This window comes from Lagopus muta, chromosome Z, assembly GCF_023343835.1.
Source record: "Lagopus muta isolate bLagMut1 chromosome Z, bLagMut1 primary, whole genome shotgun sequence".
Lineage (NCBI taxonomy): Eukaryota > Metazoa > Chordata > Aves > Galliformes > Phasianidae > Lagopus > Lagopus muta.
The window spans coordinates 60,028,457-60,045,622 of NC_064472.1; the positions used below are offsets into that span (position 1 = coordinate 60,028,457).

The following is a 17,166-nucleotide window of genomic DNA, read 5'->3' on the forward strand; positions in this document are numbered from 1 at the left end:
TGCTATAGATTGATTCAAAAGAGATCAAAATCTTGACAAAGAAGCAATTCCTAAAGGAGCATATGTTGTTTAAAGTATATTTAGCTTACTACAAAAGAATCATAGCTATAACATGACCAAACATAAAAACACGCAATTTATTCTTTCACAGTTATAATCCAAGGCTTGATTATTACACACTTCTAGCATGTTCAAACAATCATCAATAAAATAGAAGCTTTACACTTTTGTCTCCAGCAGCTGTAAATGTGCACCTTAGCATTTAATCTGTATTTTTGTAACCTATTGAAAATAAGCTTTTCTTCTCTAAAGTGAATTTTCCTACAATGCATATATATTGTTTAACTCAAGGATAAAAAAATTATAATTATGCTTCTTTTTTTTTTCCGTCCTAGACCTTAAAGTGTTTCACGGAAGTGACTAAACATGAGTTTTAAAATATGGCAACTAAGATGATTATCCAAAAGTGTAACTTGAGGCATATGAACTTTGTGAGAAACCTTGTTATTTGGTATTGAAGGTATCTAGGGGCCTGTACTGTGTTCCCTTTGGATAAACCAACCCAGTCTGGACCAAAATGGAAAGCTTTTTCCCCCCAGAAGATCCAGAAACTCTCAGTCCCCACAATGGCAAGCATTTATTGAATGCCTGAATGCCCCATAGGTCTTCATGGGTGGAGGTGTCTGCAGTCCTGGGAAAGCAGTGTTAACTTCTGATGAGGCGTAGGATTTCTGAAACTGTGTTTGCTTTGTCTGGATCTGTCACACACATCCTAGTAACCTGCTGCCTGGATTGGATCCTGTTCTTCAGTACCAAGATTTTACTGTGCCCTGCATAGGAAGCCTCATATCCTAACAGTTTGATTGCCACTTTGGAGGTCAGGTGCCTAAATGTCAAGTATTGCCAAATTGAGCTTTCTGTGTGCCTAAATCCTTTACTGGACCTGTTCCATAGCCCTTTCCTGTCACAAGGCCATTTCTTGCAGCAAGGGAATTACAGCAGGGTGTGGACTGCTTTTTATGGCTTCAATGTAAGCTCTTGGGTGCACATCAAAGCAGTGTGGCTAAAAGAGAACTTCTTGTCAACTAGTTTTCTATCCTGTCCCTTTAAAAAATACTGATTTCCTGAATGAGCCTTAAGAAAGTGTGCTCTTATTTCTCTGTCCCTAGACGTCTTCGTTTATAGCTTTCAAATATTGGCAGGTACAGGAGATTCTGCCTAATTGGCTTCGTTAGCCAAATGGTTGAACTGTTTGGACCTTTGTAGATATCTACATTTGCCCATTCTGAGTTGGACTGCATAGAATCACAGAATCATAGAATCATAGTATTGATAGGTAGTAAGGAGTTTGTTTTCTAGAGTAAAACTCCCTTAATGACAATGCCTATGAGGGTTTCACAGCTGAAGGTGAGCAGGCTATTTATGCCATAGTCTGAACTTAGGTAAATCACTGAGTCCTCAAAACTTACAGAAACCTCCCTCTCATGTGGAATAAATTTTTAATTCCCATCCCGTTAAGGAATCTGAGAGTTCCTCTGTACAGCCATTTTTATAGAAGAAATGTTGTTTTCACTTTCTGTCACTGTCAGTGATGGAGCAAAAGAGCTGACCAAACGTTCTGCAGTTAAGCTTCTCCATGATCTCTGTGACCAATTCAGTAGCACAAATAAAAAACTCATCCATTCCCACTACTGCTACTTTATTGCAGGGTTTTGTGATCTGGTATACCCCAGGCAGAAACAAGAATCCTGCCAAGCTTTGGAAACACTGTAGCTTATTTCAAAGTTTCATGTTGTTGAGAAACTGCACACAACCCTCTGGACTGTGAAAGTGCGGAGACGAGGAACAAAATTGTTCACTTCTGCAATAGAAGATTTATTATATGCCTGTTTCTTCCACACCAGCTGGCCTCTTCCTGGAAAGGATCTTATAGCAGTCCTGGTTTTCACTGAAATTTTGTCCCTTCTGGATACTTCTTTGTCCTTTTTGCTGCTGTAAGTGCTATGTGAAAGTCTGGGCTTGTTGAAATCCGACAGGATCTGCTTGCAGATTTTTGATTTTAGTATTTCTGTAGTAAGAGTCAAAGCCACACATATTTTGAGGTAAGTTCATCTTCAATCTTGCCACAGTCTTATTTCTTTGATGCAATCAGCATTTGGTTGATTTTAAAATTCAAATACGAAGCAAATTTTAGAGATGCTGCGGTATTCCTGTATCATTCCATGTGGAACTTTTTAACTCTCTTCTAAATCAGTTTGCTGCATTGTAAATGCCCTGCAGAACTTAGGAAAGAGCTCTGGATGCTGTGGCAGCATGCTGATGGCAGCAGATGGCTTAGAAAATAGCTAAAATAATGGAATAACTAATAAGCTTACATTTCTTGCTGCAGTACTGTCAATAGGAAATACTACTGCTCTTTCTGTCAGGACAGTGGATTCAGCCTAAAGACACAGGCGGACATTACAGGTCTGTAATTGGTCCAGACATCCAGCATTCATAAACTTGTGGACAGTTTACTGTAAAGTTCATTCTGTGTGCAGAACAGAAATGCAGAGAGCTGAAACCTCTGTTCTTTGTTATGTAGGATTTTCCTTGTATGCAAGCTAAGCATGCTAGAAAAAAAATGCTCTAAACATTATTCGCTTAACATTTTTCTCAGTTTGCTGCAATTGACAAAGATTAATTTTTTTCTCAGAAACAGTCCCCAAAACACTGCCTGTGTCTATGTAGCGAAATACTGTGAAGCGATGAATCACAAAGGAGGTCAGTTCTTTAAAACAAATGCATCCCTTAAGACTGCTGTGGGGCTTCAATTCCCCCAAAAAATATTCGATTCCTAATGGGAAAAGCTTTCTTTCTTACATGTAATGTGTTTTTTTGGGACACCAATTGAGAATGTCTGGAGAAACAGCTGTGATGGTGTTAGTACTACTCAGTTGTTCACTGCCTTTCTCCATTGGAGGTTACCAGCTTCTCAGCAGACTCAGAAGAGGGGAATACCCAACCCTCAGCTGCTACATCCCCACCAGTTGAGTATGGGGTGAGCAATCTCTGCTTGCAGGGCAGCACTGCAAGAGAACCGACCCTGCAGTGGTGGCAGCCACCAAAGCTGTTGCGCCGGAGTCCTCAGAATAGGCCTCACCGACACAGTACCAATCGCACACATGGCTGTGTTCTCCACTCCTACCTCTGTCAAGCCATGGAAGAAAGGAAACAGGCTGACATCTTGCTTTGTTTGTCCAGTTCTCCTGCAAAATGAATGGACTCCAGTAGAAACATCTTCTGTAGCCCACAGAATTCTCTGTGTGGGAATACGATATGATTAAAGGTTTGAAGATTTCAGACAGTAGTGCTTTGGCTACCCAACATACCAATTCTTCCTTACAAAACTATAATTTTGTCCAGAAAAAGAAATCCAATTTTACAGTGAGAAACCGTAACAGTTAAGATATGTTTAAGCTGTTTCTAGAGGAAGCTGAAATTTTCACAAAGATGCTCAGTTTCTGAATGAAGGTTTTTTTGTGTTGGTTTTGGGTTTGAGTATTTTGTGTTCTTCTATTCTTTGTCTGTTTTACCCCCTCGGCCATGATTTTTCTAGTATCTCTGCAAACTTTGCTCTCATATCCACATTTCTGGTCAAAATGTTCTGACTTGGCTCTGCCTCTGTTACTCCTGCTTTCTCAAGCGGTGATAATACTGGAAACTACTGCGTTTCTCAAGTCTTTTTCCTTCATTCTGTGCTGAAAACCACTGTTGTAGTGTTAGTTGAACTTAGACTCTGCTCAACAAAGCTACAGAAGGTTTGTGAGGTCTCTCTGACTATAGTAAATTTAGAGTCCTTTGTGAATGCATTGCAGTTAGCTTCTTTTCTTTTTAATGAAATTGTTCTTACAGCACCTCAATTACGATGTTACTTACAATCATGCATCTTTTTAGTAGGAAAAAAAAAAAAAAAGTGAATTAAACTCCATCCAGGAAGTTATCAACAGTAATGGGAGTTAAACTTCAGACTCTCGAGATACATGCAAGCAACTTGAGTGTTGGTAATCCTGTGTAAAGATGCTTTGCCTCTTTTCCCTCCATAATGGCACAATTTGCAGTAATGGAAATTTAGAACTCACTTGCCTTGAAAGCTTCCTGAACTCTCCAAACTCCATCTAAAATCTGATCTCTTTTTTCTAAGTCTGTCATTTCTGATTCTTTTGAATCACTTCTCTTGAGAGAAGTGTTTACTCCTCTAAAGGGAAAAGCAGAGTGATAAGAGCAGTGTGAATACACTTCCAAGAAACAAGGAGTTGCTAGAAGGACCAGCTTTCTGGGGTAATCATGCAGTCTGGAAGTTTCATCCAGCCCCTCCATACAGCTGCTGACTATGCTCTCTCAGTCCTTCTTTGTTATTATGTAGATGAGATATCTTCAGCATTCAACTTGAAAAATTATTATCTGGATCTTGCTATTCCTGTAGGATTTTCCATGGGAAAACAGGACCTCTTTCTTTCCTTACTAGCAGATGATACTTTGCTATATAGAAAAAATGCATAACATAGTCTAGATTTTAGCAACTGTTTAATGATAAATACAAGTTGTACAAATGTTGGGTTTTTTGGTTTTTGTTTTTGTTTTTGTTTTTGTTTTTGTAAATAACATATAGTGTCTTGGTCTAAAAAAAAAAAACAAACAAAAAAACAAAACAAAAAAACACCGACATCTTAAACCAAATACAAAATTCTGCATCGTTTGAGTCATCTGTTTTTACAGTCAGAATTGTAGGCCAATTTTTCCTCTGAAATGTACTCACTTTAAGCTTAGTGGACAGACTTTCTTCCCTTCTCCTTGGTGAAAACTTGACTTTATCAGCAGAACACTGAGTTGATGGTTATTGCTTTGCTGCTATTTAAGACCTCCATCCTGCAAAGGAACAGAAGTCTAGAGTTTCAGAAATCTAACCTCTATTATAATTCACCATTTAAAAATATATATATATTGATTTAGGCATCTTTACCAATGGATAAAACAATTATGGTACTATAAAAATATAAGAGGTTGTTCTTTTGCCTTTAAAAGGAACAGCTATTCAGCAACATTTGCTCGTTGTCATACTGGTAGGGTTTTTTTGTAATACCCCGTAATTTGATCTGCTGTGAAATAAATGTTCAAATTCTGGGAAGGATTAAAAACAACAACAACAACAACAAAAAAGCCTTCTCTGTTGAGAACACTAATACAAACACGCTTTTTATGGGAGACCTCCAAAGAAAACCCAGGTGCAGAGGGAAGTGGTGTTCCTGCAGCAGTGGGTGGCATTTTCACTGCTGAGTCAGTACTGCCCCAGCTCAGTGCTGCTGGAGGTGCACTGTTTCATACGAAATGGAAAAGCAAAAAGTTTTGTGGTCATCAAAGATTACCTGGCCTCATAATTAAGAGTGAAGACGTTTGCCCCAGGGTCTGGGGAATATTCATTGCAAAGTAAATTATATCTATCGTTACAGATTTATTTGTCAGATATATTTATCATTTCTTCTCCTGAAAACTTCGCTTCTTAGTCTAGCTGACACAAGCTGATAATATATTCATCCCAAGATAGCTTCATTGTAATGATAAGTGAAGCAATTCTTACACATACTATTTCTGAATTCCAAAATATCTTAGGATATTTTAGATTAAAATATATTTTTAGATCAAAATACATATCACAAGTATATTATTTCTGTAATAATTTTGTGACAAAATTTCTGTAAAATATGTGTTACTTTGTTTATCTCATTTCTTAAATATTTTGGGTATGGCATTTAGTATTAAATGTTCCCATTTATATCACAGAAAAATACCAACTGCCTTTGAAATAGTTAATAGTTTCCACAGTTATTTATATTAAGCCTCACATATTTAAAATACTGTGTATTTGGAGAGATAGTAACACTCATGTAGCATACTTGGTAACACCACTGTAGATCTAGAATAACTCAGCTGGTGTCTTTACAGCTGTTCCAGCCACAGATTTACACCAGCGTAAATGAGATCTGACTTCAGCCTTGTATTTGTATACATGTCTGACTAAATTAGACAGAAATGAAAACGTTGAGGGCAGAGCTCCATCTGGAAGAGATAGAGTCAGTGGAGAAGGATTATAGATAGACAAACATAAAAAGGAGGGAAATAACAACCTGTTGATGATTACAGTGTTTATTTTTAAGTGGCCAGATATTCCCTAAAGAAGCTGAGATGATTCTGCTGAACTACTGTAAAGTTTATTTTTCCATTCATACGCTTTCTGTGTCTGGCAGCAAAACCCAGTACAAATCAAATATACTGCATCTCACAGTATCTTCTTCTACTTTGAATATGCTCAATACAGCTTAAGGAAAATCTGGCCATCTTCATACACTTAGACCATTTTGAAAACTCCGTGAAAGACCTAATGTACCAATATCATGCTGTGGCCAAGTCAAAGCAAGTCAAAGATGTATCTGTTCTGGCTTTGGCCCATCTCTGCATCCCCTGGTAGACAGAGCTTACAGGCTGGCAGTGCTCCTCCCTATGAACTACTGGAAGGAGACAATGCAGAAGCGTTGTTTTCATGGAGTCTTCCCACAAATACTGGCCCTTGTGAAACAGTCGGTGGCTTTGCTATGGCCTAAGGCACACGTGTATGGGCAGAGCAATGTGCAGGATGAGTGTTGGCAAGAGCAGACTGAAACCTTCTGCCCAAATCTAAATCTTCTTTATTTTGTCTAGCTGAACAGGGGGCCTGTAAAAGGTCTTGGGACACCCAGTACAAGGTTATAGTTGTGGGCTGCTCAAGGAAGAGTGATAATTATTCCATCCTTAGACACAAGTGTCCTGAGAATACCTCCAATCTAGCTAAATAATCTGCTGATTTTGAGCATAAAGCACTAACAGTCAAGTCAATAGAAAGTGTTGTGTTTTTACTACAGCAGAGCTGCACACAAATTTAGTTTTTACTCCATTCTTCAGTGAAACCGCATTATTTAATTGTGCAGTAAATTCTGACTGATGTTTAAGAGGATATTTATTTATTTATTTTTAAATAAGACAGTTTGTTGGGTTTTTTTAATCTTACATATGTGGATGGGGATGATTTTATCAGGTGTAGTTATAACTAGATTGACATTACATTTACGCCACTAATCCCATCACTTCCAACTGATCTTACATGTGAACATATTGTTTAGGAAGTACCAGTTCATAAAAACACATTTCTTGTTTTACCTCTTCTGATACAACACACCAACAGTGTTGGGCTGCTCCTGTACTGCATCACTGTCAGTGAAATCTAATTATGTTCAACTACAAAAACTTGCAAAAGAATCCTTCTAACTTTGAGCAAGAAGATGTTGAAACATGATACAGTAGCAGGTGTGTATACATGTGTATAAATACATGCATAAATACATATACAGGCATATTTGTGTACATATTTGTGCACTGTTCCTGTGTTCCTGCAGGCTGTGACCATGCAAGGGTTGAGAAGTGCAGCAGCAGTGATGGTGAAAGTGCTGGGGCTGGGACCAGGTGTTGGACTGGCAGATGTGGATGGTGGAGATGTGTGTCATTGCTGCTGTTCACATAATACATGCCCTCATCTGCCTTTGCCTGGACCATCTCTGTCAAAGCCAGAGAAACATGATCTCCTCCACTGAGGGTTAGCACAAGAATCCTACCTCAGCTGCCTGCAGGATTTTTGGGGCCTTCAGACCATTTGTTCTGTGATGACGGATGAGGATAAGATGGAGGGATGAAGAAATATCCCTGCTTAGAGTCCCAGGAATTATTGGGAGTTCAGTTCTTTTAAAAAAAACAGTTTATGGGTGTGGTTGAGCTTTAAAGATAAGTATTGTGCTTGGCTTCTTTTAGGGTGCAAGCCCCTGCCTTTTCACCATCTCCAAACTCCCCACCCCACCTCCCTACAGGGTAGCCCAGAAGACAAGGTGTGCAATCTCATGTGGATGCAGGAGTTGCCCTGTAGAGGGAAATGGTGTAAGGTGAAAGTTGATAAATACACATTCAGAGGGCTGTGCATCCCTCTGGCTCATGCTGCACCAGCTGCACATCCTTGCCAAGCTTCCTGGTACTCAAGTCACATAGCACAGCTAGGGGAAAGAGAAGAAAACACCCCACTGTCACAGTACTCTTTAAAAATGCTGTTGATTAACTTGATTTTGAACCTGTACTAAAAATTATCATAGAGGATATATGTCTCGTAATGCATCAAGAGCATGAGTGGAAAAGGATAGGCTGAACTGTGTAAGCAGGTGGAAATCTCATATCATGAGAATCTTGCGGTGTACACATATAGACATTCATAACACACTGGGTGATTATCCAAAAGCGAAGAGAAGCAGATGCTACTGGCAAAGGATGTCAACATTGTTTGGTTTCACAAGAGGTGTGATTAGAGAAGGTACTTGAAGGAGGAGAGAATAATCACTTGGCAAGCAAAAATGAGAGGCAAATGCAAGCAGACGATCGGTGTACTGTTGTGAAATACACACTGATGTGTATTCATTTCAAGAAGAAAGACTTGCGGAACCAGACAATGGAAATTTCTTTTCTTTGAAACTTAGGTGAAAATAAGATAGTAAAGAAGGGTTAACGTGTGGTTCTAGAAGTTCAGCTGTTATATAAGCCCTGTAGCTTATATAAAAAAAAGGTATAAACCACAAAAGCATTTAATGATTTATACGAAAGAGGTAAGAAATGTTCCATTTTTCTCTTTTACTGGTATACATTTTTCCTTTTGTCTGAAGCTTGTTAGATAACAGTAAGTATAATCATGTTTTATCTGATTCTCCTAAACATGCAATTAAAGTGCATTAGTACCAGCATACTAGTTTATGTTCATTATTAAATGTAAAAATCTGAGAACTCCACATTAATGGAACATAAAATTTCAGATTTTCGTTACACACAAGTCAGTGAATTCAGATGGATGGTTCCCATAGCAACCCATCTCTTCCTCCTTGTGTTTTTCATTCCACTAGAATCTTTCATTACTTGATTGCACCATACATTGTATAGTGCCATTTCATCATAAAATTTCATCATTATGTAACTGTGCAAGAGAAGAGAGTGAAGGTTGCCTTCACTCCGCACTTGCTAACTTCAATGTTTCTATTGCACAGAGAGCAAACAGATGCTTAAATGAATCAAGCCCATGATTTAAATAATTCCTGCTTTTTAGAGGGTCTCCATAAATTTGGCTGGGTGCTTTGGCATGGCTATAAAGCAACCGAACACAATAGCATATGATTTCTTTATAATTGCTTATTGTCTGCCTTGCCACGTAGCTATGTGGCTCCAGTGAGCAAAACAGAGACCAAACCATTTTTCAGTTGTGGCTGGAAGATTTCTCCTATCAAGATACAGGAAGGTGATAGTGGAAAATAGAGGGTACTTGTGGTTTTTGTCTCCTAACAGTTGAGTATAATATATCATGTTAAACATGTTAAATCTTTGTGGATTCTCATGGTTTCTAGCAGGGTTATCAGTTAGAAATTTTTAGGATTCTTATGGTAACTCCTGAACAACATTGCAGATATGGGAATTAGTAAAAGCAGAACTGTAATTCTTAATTTTTCTGCAGTGGAAATTTTGATTATGGACATAGATAAAGCCAACAAGGCAGTACTTCTCATAACATAAATCAAGATAATGATTAATTTTGCAATAACTAGTTGGGTCTTTCATCCTCAGGATATGTAAGTGTAGCACACAGAGTGGACTGTCAGCAGCTTTTTGGGACCTTATCAAGTGACCTACTCTTCTACCTTTTGGAGCTAATGTAAGCACTTCAAAGTCCAAATATCTGCAGCAAGTCCCAGAGTGCTTTGGAGATTGGTTCCACAGTATATGAAACTATTGAAATTATGGAGAAAGGAGGAACTCCTCAACAAAGACAAGCAAACTAAAACAGAAGAAAAATAAAAAAATAAGTTGAGTGTCTGTTCTTCTCCAGTCTTTCCATTAAAGAAAAACTAAAAGTAAAAGATAATAGTGCATAAGCAAAGATTGGAGAAAAATGAAAGGCTCTTTTCTCCTCAGAAGCTTTCAAATTATGATGATTTCCATGTCTTGATAAAATCAGATCCAGCCATATTTTCTTTTGTGCTTTTGTAGTGATGATAAATTTTGCATGAAATGAAAGTAAATAGTTGTTTATACTTCATTTTACAGCAACCAGTATGTCACTAAGTCAGCACTTATCAGAGCAGGATTTAGGCTGAACTGCTGGCATATGAGATTTCAGCCACAGGTTGTTTTCTTTTAACCATTTTGTTTTTCATATGCCATGGCTGATTTTAGGTTATTAGTGTCCTAGTGTCCAATGTAATTACAAAAAAAGGGGCTTATTTTCTTAAATAACTGAAATCTGATTTGGGGTTCTCCAGAATGTAGTGCTTTATACAGTTGTGTAATTTTATGCTCTTAAAAAATTCCCTGAATAGTCATTAAATCTTTGGAAACTAACTAGGCTCCAGGAGGATGCTATAGCTCTGGCTATTTTCCAGGATTTGCAGGAGGCCACGACAGCTTAGCATCGTTTCTAAATGACTGCAAGACTAGGTCAAAAGCCTGCTGAAACCCAGTTGGCCTTCTTAATGATTCTATTCTTCTGTGAGGTCCAGAGTCAGCCTCTATAATCCAGTGGTGACACAGAGCCAAGGAGGAGAGGGAAAAATTGGCGTAGTCCATACAGCTTCTGAATAAAGATGGATCTGTAAGCTTTCAGTCCGTGTCACTTACAGTTATGTTGTACCAACAAGTACCAAATGTGTTGAAGCACAAAAGTAAAGGACTTTTCTGAGAGGTATGAGTTTGGTAATAGTGTGGGGAGTAAAGCAACACAGTGCAGCAGAACAGACCAAATTACAGCCTGAGTATTGGAAAGTTAGAGATAATAAGATGCCCAGGATCATTATATTTGTCCTGAATACCACTCAGTACCTTGCTGCAGAGGATAAGTATGTCATTTCTAGTAAGCTCTCTGCTCTCCAGAGGACTGTGAATTTGAGTGTGTGTGTATGTGCGTGCCTATGCAGCCTATCCATCTGCTTTTCTGTCCATTTCCTTATTAGCTTTTCATTCTTTATTCAGTACCAAGGAAATCTGGCACAAAAGGTGAGGTCTTATGGACTATGAAATTCAACATCATTCATGACATTTTTGTGTTCTTATGCAGAAAGAGATCATGGAGATATTCCTAGAAGGTGTCCCAGCTGAAGATAGGGTTGCAGCAAGAGTCCCAGTGTGCAGAGGGAAAAAAAAGGATCCATAGAAGAATGGGCAGGGTGCAGGGGAATCCTCAAGAGATCCAGCTGCAAGAATTCTCTGTACATTGCACTTTACTCCAAACTGTAGTTTATAGGGAAACAGGCATTAGTTCCAGCACTTACAAAGCTAGAAGCTGTGTAGCACACTTGTGGACATTTTTGTTGTCTAAACTTAACTTACTAAAATTTAGGGGAGCTGGCTGGGGAGAAGGGCACAGATTAATGAACTGGATTAGCCATGTCTGCCAAGGCACCAGCCAGGCACACTGGATTTGCACACAAAATTTGCCTTTACTCTGATAAAGCTAAAGCTAATTTTGGGTAGAAGACCACCTGCCTCACAATGGGCTGCTCTCCCCAGCTGCAGCGCTGGCCCAGGGCTGCTCCTGCAGGGGCTTCTCCGTGGGCTGTACCTCCTGCAGGCCATATCCACTGCTCCACCTCCTGGACTGCAGGGAATTTTGCACCTGGAGCACCTCCTCCCGCCCTGCGCTCGGCGCCTGCTCAGCTGCTTCTCTTCCGTTGCTCAACCCTCTTCTCCAGCTGCTGTCATGCAGTAGTGTTTCTCTCACTTACCTCTGCTCCCTCAGAACACAACCAGCTTTGCTCGTGACTCAGTTCTGGCAGCGTTGGGTCCCTGTTGGACCAGCTGGAGCTGCTCTGTTCACAGGGGCACTGCTGGGCACTGCTGGGCTCTGCTCACACAGACCCTCCTGGCTGTCTCCCGACTACATAAGCCTAATAAAGAAATTTCTAGTTAAAGTAGGGATTGAAGCCTGTAATGGCAGCAAGTCTAATTCACTGCACCTGCTTTCTCAGATTATGAAAATAAAACAGGTGAGTTATTTAGATATAAAAGGGAAATTTCACTTTTACTGCACCATACTGTATCTGTTAAGTCTATCAAACAGCAGTTGATTGTAGAAGCCCTCTTTACAATGGGCTTGTTCCAGTCTATTAGCAATAGATATTATTCATGACTTTGTCATGGATCAAATATCTGAAACATAAAGGAGAGATAAGAGGGAGTGGAGAAGTGGAGAGACTCATTCAAGTCATCTCATTTTCTTACGGTTTTATTCAAATGGATGTATAATTTTGTCTGTGAGTCTGGAGTGGCTCTTAGGCTTAGATCTGAAGTTTGTATAGATATGAAATTTGAAAAGATCTACGTTAAACAAGCCTTCTTTATTTGCCAAAATGTGTTTGAGAGGTCTACAGCATGAGTTTGGAAGGCTCTGATCTCAAAGGACAGAGCGCTGTTATTTTGTCTTGATGAAAATCTAAGATTCAAGTCATGTCTCCAGAAACAGAATAGCTTTATGACTTCTCTGCAGTGATAAGGTGGGCCCATCCACAAGTCTTGTATAAAACACAGAATCGAAGTCTAATTTTTTTATATACAAATACAACAGTACAAACTATGAGTTTGTAGTATGAAATTGTAGAGATTCAACACTGTTAAATTGGGCATTGCCATAGAGAAAATGGCTAAGAAATGTGATTTTCCAAAAGGAACAAAAAGCTCGGATCAGAGGCAGCCAGGTAAAAGAAGGCAAAAAGACACCAGTTAGAGTCTGGTATCTAAGGCTGATTGCTAATCACTAGCACAAACACTAATGACACAGTATAAGCATAGTTACTTAGTAACACAGGAACTTATGGGGTCTATCTGTTGTAAGGCCTTCCAGCCAGGCTGCAAGGGAAATTTAGCTGTGAGTGGTCTGATAATGGCTGTAGACAGCCAAATGGACCCTTTGAAGAGTTTTTCAACAAGGAACTCTTCAAGCTGTTTGGGAAACCTTACAAATATTGACTTTGTGTACTGTTGCTTGTATCATAGTCTACAAGGACTTTTTTCTCATATCCTTCTACCTTAACAAAATGGGTGACTAGTAGACCAGTTAAGGTCTGTTTAAGGCCAGGCAACCATTTAAAATTGTTAGCTACTAATTTCATTTAATTTTTGTGCTTTGGATCACTGTTATTTTTCTTTGTGATGATGTTCATTGTTGTTTGTGGTTCCAGGGCTTAAATTCAGCTGGTGAAACTGAGATTCTTCTGTTTTGACTTTTCACTAAGCATCTGTTCTAGCAGTTATTTTTCCTGTACATTAAAATTCAGCATTGTACATCTGTAGCACTGTAACTGGAGTCAGCAAAAGTAAACACTATATCTAGGAGCTCTGAATCAGTATTTCAGTCATGTTCACAGCCTACTCCCCACTCTTGTCCTACCAAAAGCATGCACCTTAGAATGGCAGTTCATGTCATTCCTTAAAGAATTTGATTCGGTTGCTCCTCCTTCTACAGTGAAGGACATGAATTGCTAAATTTGTTAGCTTTTTTTTTCTTTCATTTCTTCCTCCTGTATCTGTCCTTCTAGGAAACACCAGAGTATTCTACTCTAAACAGTATATGTCTTTTGCCGTTAATTCCTATGTATAAATATGTTAGAATTGTCTTCTGGGTGGGTATTTTAACCTCTTAATGCAATCAGATGTGGGAACGACGTGTATTAACACAAGCACTTTGCTGGACTGCTAGTGTTGTTCTCTATTGACTGATTCCAATTTCAGAGTAAGGAGATTCTTTCAGAGCAAGGTGTAGTCTTGTCTTGTCATTCATAGCAAGGCATGTGGCATCATTGCAGTGGGTATGTCAGCAGTTTCTGTCCCTAAATTAGAATGTAAAAGCATTCCACCTCTGGGCAGTTTGTATTACTCTAACACTGCTGAGTCTTTCTTGCAGCCTGTGTAAAGGATTGAACTTTCCAAATTGTGTATTTCAGACATTGAGAAAGAAAGGACTTAATGGCTGTGACAGTCCAGACCCCGATGCAGACGATTCAGTAGGTCACAGCCCTGAGTCTGAGGACAAGTACAGGAAAATTAATGAAGATATTGATCTAATGATCAGCAGACAAAGATTGTGTGTAAGTACTCTGAGTTCCTTTTCATTTTTTTTACCTTTTGATATTTCTCTGAACCTGGCAGGCATTGAACAAGAAAGAAAACAAAGGTTGTGAAAGCCCCGATCCTGACTCCTCTTACGCTCTCACCCCACGCACTGAAGAAAAATACAAAAAAATTAATGAAGAATTTGATAATATGATCAAGAGCCATAAAATACCTGTAAGTACCAAAGGTTAGATGGCTGTCTGCTGATAACTGCTGCAGTAACAAACCATAACCCTTTCAGTTCTGGCTTCTTAAAGAAAACATTTCAGCTGGAAATAGGCTTTAATAGCCCAACTATGGTCAGGAAATTTCACACAATGTACTTTTCCTCCAAGTCTCTACCTCTGATGTAGACAGAGCCTATAGGTGAAACCTGCAGAAGGAAGTGAAATATATATATATGCATTATATTCACTTGGTTTACAGAACTGTTTTACCACACTACTTGCACAAATTATACCTAAAATGTAACGATGGAAATATTTCTTTGTGGACAGGCTAACAAACCCACAGAATACTTTCTGTGGTGATATAGAAAAAAATGATGTAGAACTGAAATTCCTTTATACATAGCAATTACTACATTCTGTGCGTGTCACTTCGGTTCTCAAATGTCCCTGCCAAACTCAGTTGCAGCACTGAAGGGTTACAGCTATTTGCTCGCTGCAGAAAAACAGACTGCATGAGAGCCTAATGGTAGGATTCAGACATGTTTGTGTGTTGGGGTGATTTTACAGCTTTGTCAGAGAATTTGCTTTGACCTCATCAGCATTTACTTAATGCTTTAACATGAGCTAAATTTTGTTTTAACCAAGTCAAAATTTCTAACCTTCAGTCATATGCCTTGCCAGATATCTAAGAGAAATAACTCTGCATGTGCTATTTTGTTTGCACAAGACATACAGGGGAAAAAAACTTGTGATTATGTTTAATAGAAAATTTATAAAACTGACAAAAAAATGTGGGGGTTGTGAAGGTTATATTTGGCCCTTCTGTGTGGAAGGATGAGCAATCCAAAGAATTACCTTGGTCCAAAAAGCATCTGAATTTACATTGTTAACTGCATTCTTTTAGAAAAGATTATTTGCGTGTATTCACTGTTTATTCCCATGTGAAAGTTGGATGTTTAACTCACAGAGAGGATGTCTTCTCACTCAAAATGACGAAGTCATACCCGTTATGCTGCTCAATTGTGCATACAAAATGTGATAGTTAAGCTGAAGACACATCTTAGGGATGTTCTGATTCTATTTCACGCAGTGTACATTTTTTTTCCATTAATTCTCAATGTAAAAAATTTTCACTCTAGCTAACTAGAATCTGGTGAAGTTCCCACATCATGGCAAATACATCTTTGGAAAAAAAAAAAGAATAAATGAATGAATAAATAAATAAATAAATAAGATTTTTCATGGAGGCCAGAATGGCACCAGATGTGACAACTGAGCATTTGGAATGACTGGCTACGAAATCCCAAAATGTACATGAAATATCAGGGAGGTATAAATATACATTTAATCTTCTTGCCTCGCTTTTTATTTGCTACACTGCTATAGGTATTTTTCTCCACAAAAGAGTTGTCATAGCTGTCACCATGAGTTTGATTTCTCAGGATGGAACTCAGTTTGACAAACAGTGATTGCAACATTTAGATTGACTGTTATAAGCTTATATGCTTCACCCTTTTTCACATCAAAATCTTAGCAATCATCATTTCTTTCTTTTTTCAAGGATGACCTATGCTTTTTCAAATCAAAGTGACAACATTTTCAATCAGATAGGATACAACCAAGTTACCTTTCAATCTTTGAATATGTTTTGAGATGGCTCTTGAGGTCTTCTGTTTCTCTCATGCATTTTCTCTTTTCTTGAGACAAAGCAATGAATATTACTATTAAAATCTAAGATATGAAAAAGAGCACCTTGTAAGAAAACTCATTTCTAGTTGACAGTGAATTTTAACACCATTCTTGCCTTCTAAGTATTTGGGAAAATCACCTTTTCTAGAAAACTGAGAAAGTTCAAGGAATTAGAAGCAATGCAGTCAATATACATTGTACATCACATTGATCCTCCAAAAAAAAAAAAAAAAAAAAAAAAAAAAAAAAAAAAAAGGAAATATCTTTCTAGCTGTTTTCATTAAATCTAACTATTTGATGTCAAATAAAATCGTGGCTTGGCTCTTAACTTGCTGATTGCATTGGTTTCCTAGGCTGGATTTTGAATATAGTTTATCTTCCTACGTTACTGGGATGTAACAAGGTGCAATGCTTTATTTTTTCATGAAATGGATTCATGAATGCTTCAGAGATACAGAAATGAAAAATGCTATTATTTCTTTCTTCAAAGAAAAAAAGTATTTTTCTTCATATGAGACAGAATATACCTTCCCTGGATACTTCGCATATACCTCAAGGCCTGTGTGCTCCATCAAACTGCTTACCACAAGAGGAACCAGTAGGCAATGTCCCCAGTGCAACAGGATCTCCTTTTCTTAGCATTAATCGAGATCCAGTGGGCAGAATGGAGTTCAAAGTTTGTACATAACTGAAATTTGCGTTTAAAGGACACCAACTTTAACTGTACAATTCAGTGTAACTTCAGGAAAGTCAGAGCAATTACATTCATTTACTTGTGATTATTAAAACTGACCAAGAAAGTTGGGAGGAAGAAAGCAAAACTGAATGAAAAGTCAACAAGTCATGTCATTAAATCATTATTTACAAAATATATAGAACAATTCGCTGCCTCTGCCTGGTCTTCTAAGAGACCAAAGCTGTTGCCAAATGAAAATAAAATTGGCTTTCCCTCCTAACAGCAAAGGCCAATAATGTTTCCTCAGATAATTTTCTGGGGAAAAGCATTTATATTGTTCTAAAACATCTGATAATAATTACACACTTATTTGTAGTTTTC

General features: G+C 38.3%; 1 protein-coding gene across 14 annotated transcripts in view; it reads left to right on the plus strand.

Annotated features, from left to right (window-relative positions):
- MEF2C (myocyte enhancer factor 2C) overlaps nucleotides 1–17,166 on the plus strand; it is a 135,524-nt gene that overhangs the window by 84,465 nt on the left and 33,893 nt on the right. For 10 of the 14 annotated variants that reach the window (XM_048932326.1, XM_048932328.1, XM_048932329.1 and 7 more), the window contains one exon: nucleotides 14,082–14,225. In XM_048932326.1, coding sequence (XP_048788283.1) covers nucleotides 14,082–14,225 — 144 coding nt within the window. Of the gene's footprint in view, nucleotides 1–14,081; nucleotides 14,226–14,286; nucleotides 14,425–17,166 lie in introns of all 14 variants that reach the window. The other 4 variants (XM_048932332.1, XM_048932334.1, XM_048932337.1 and 1 more) reach the window with 2 other exon arrangements.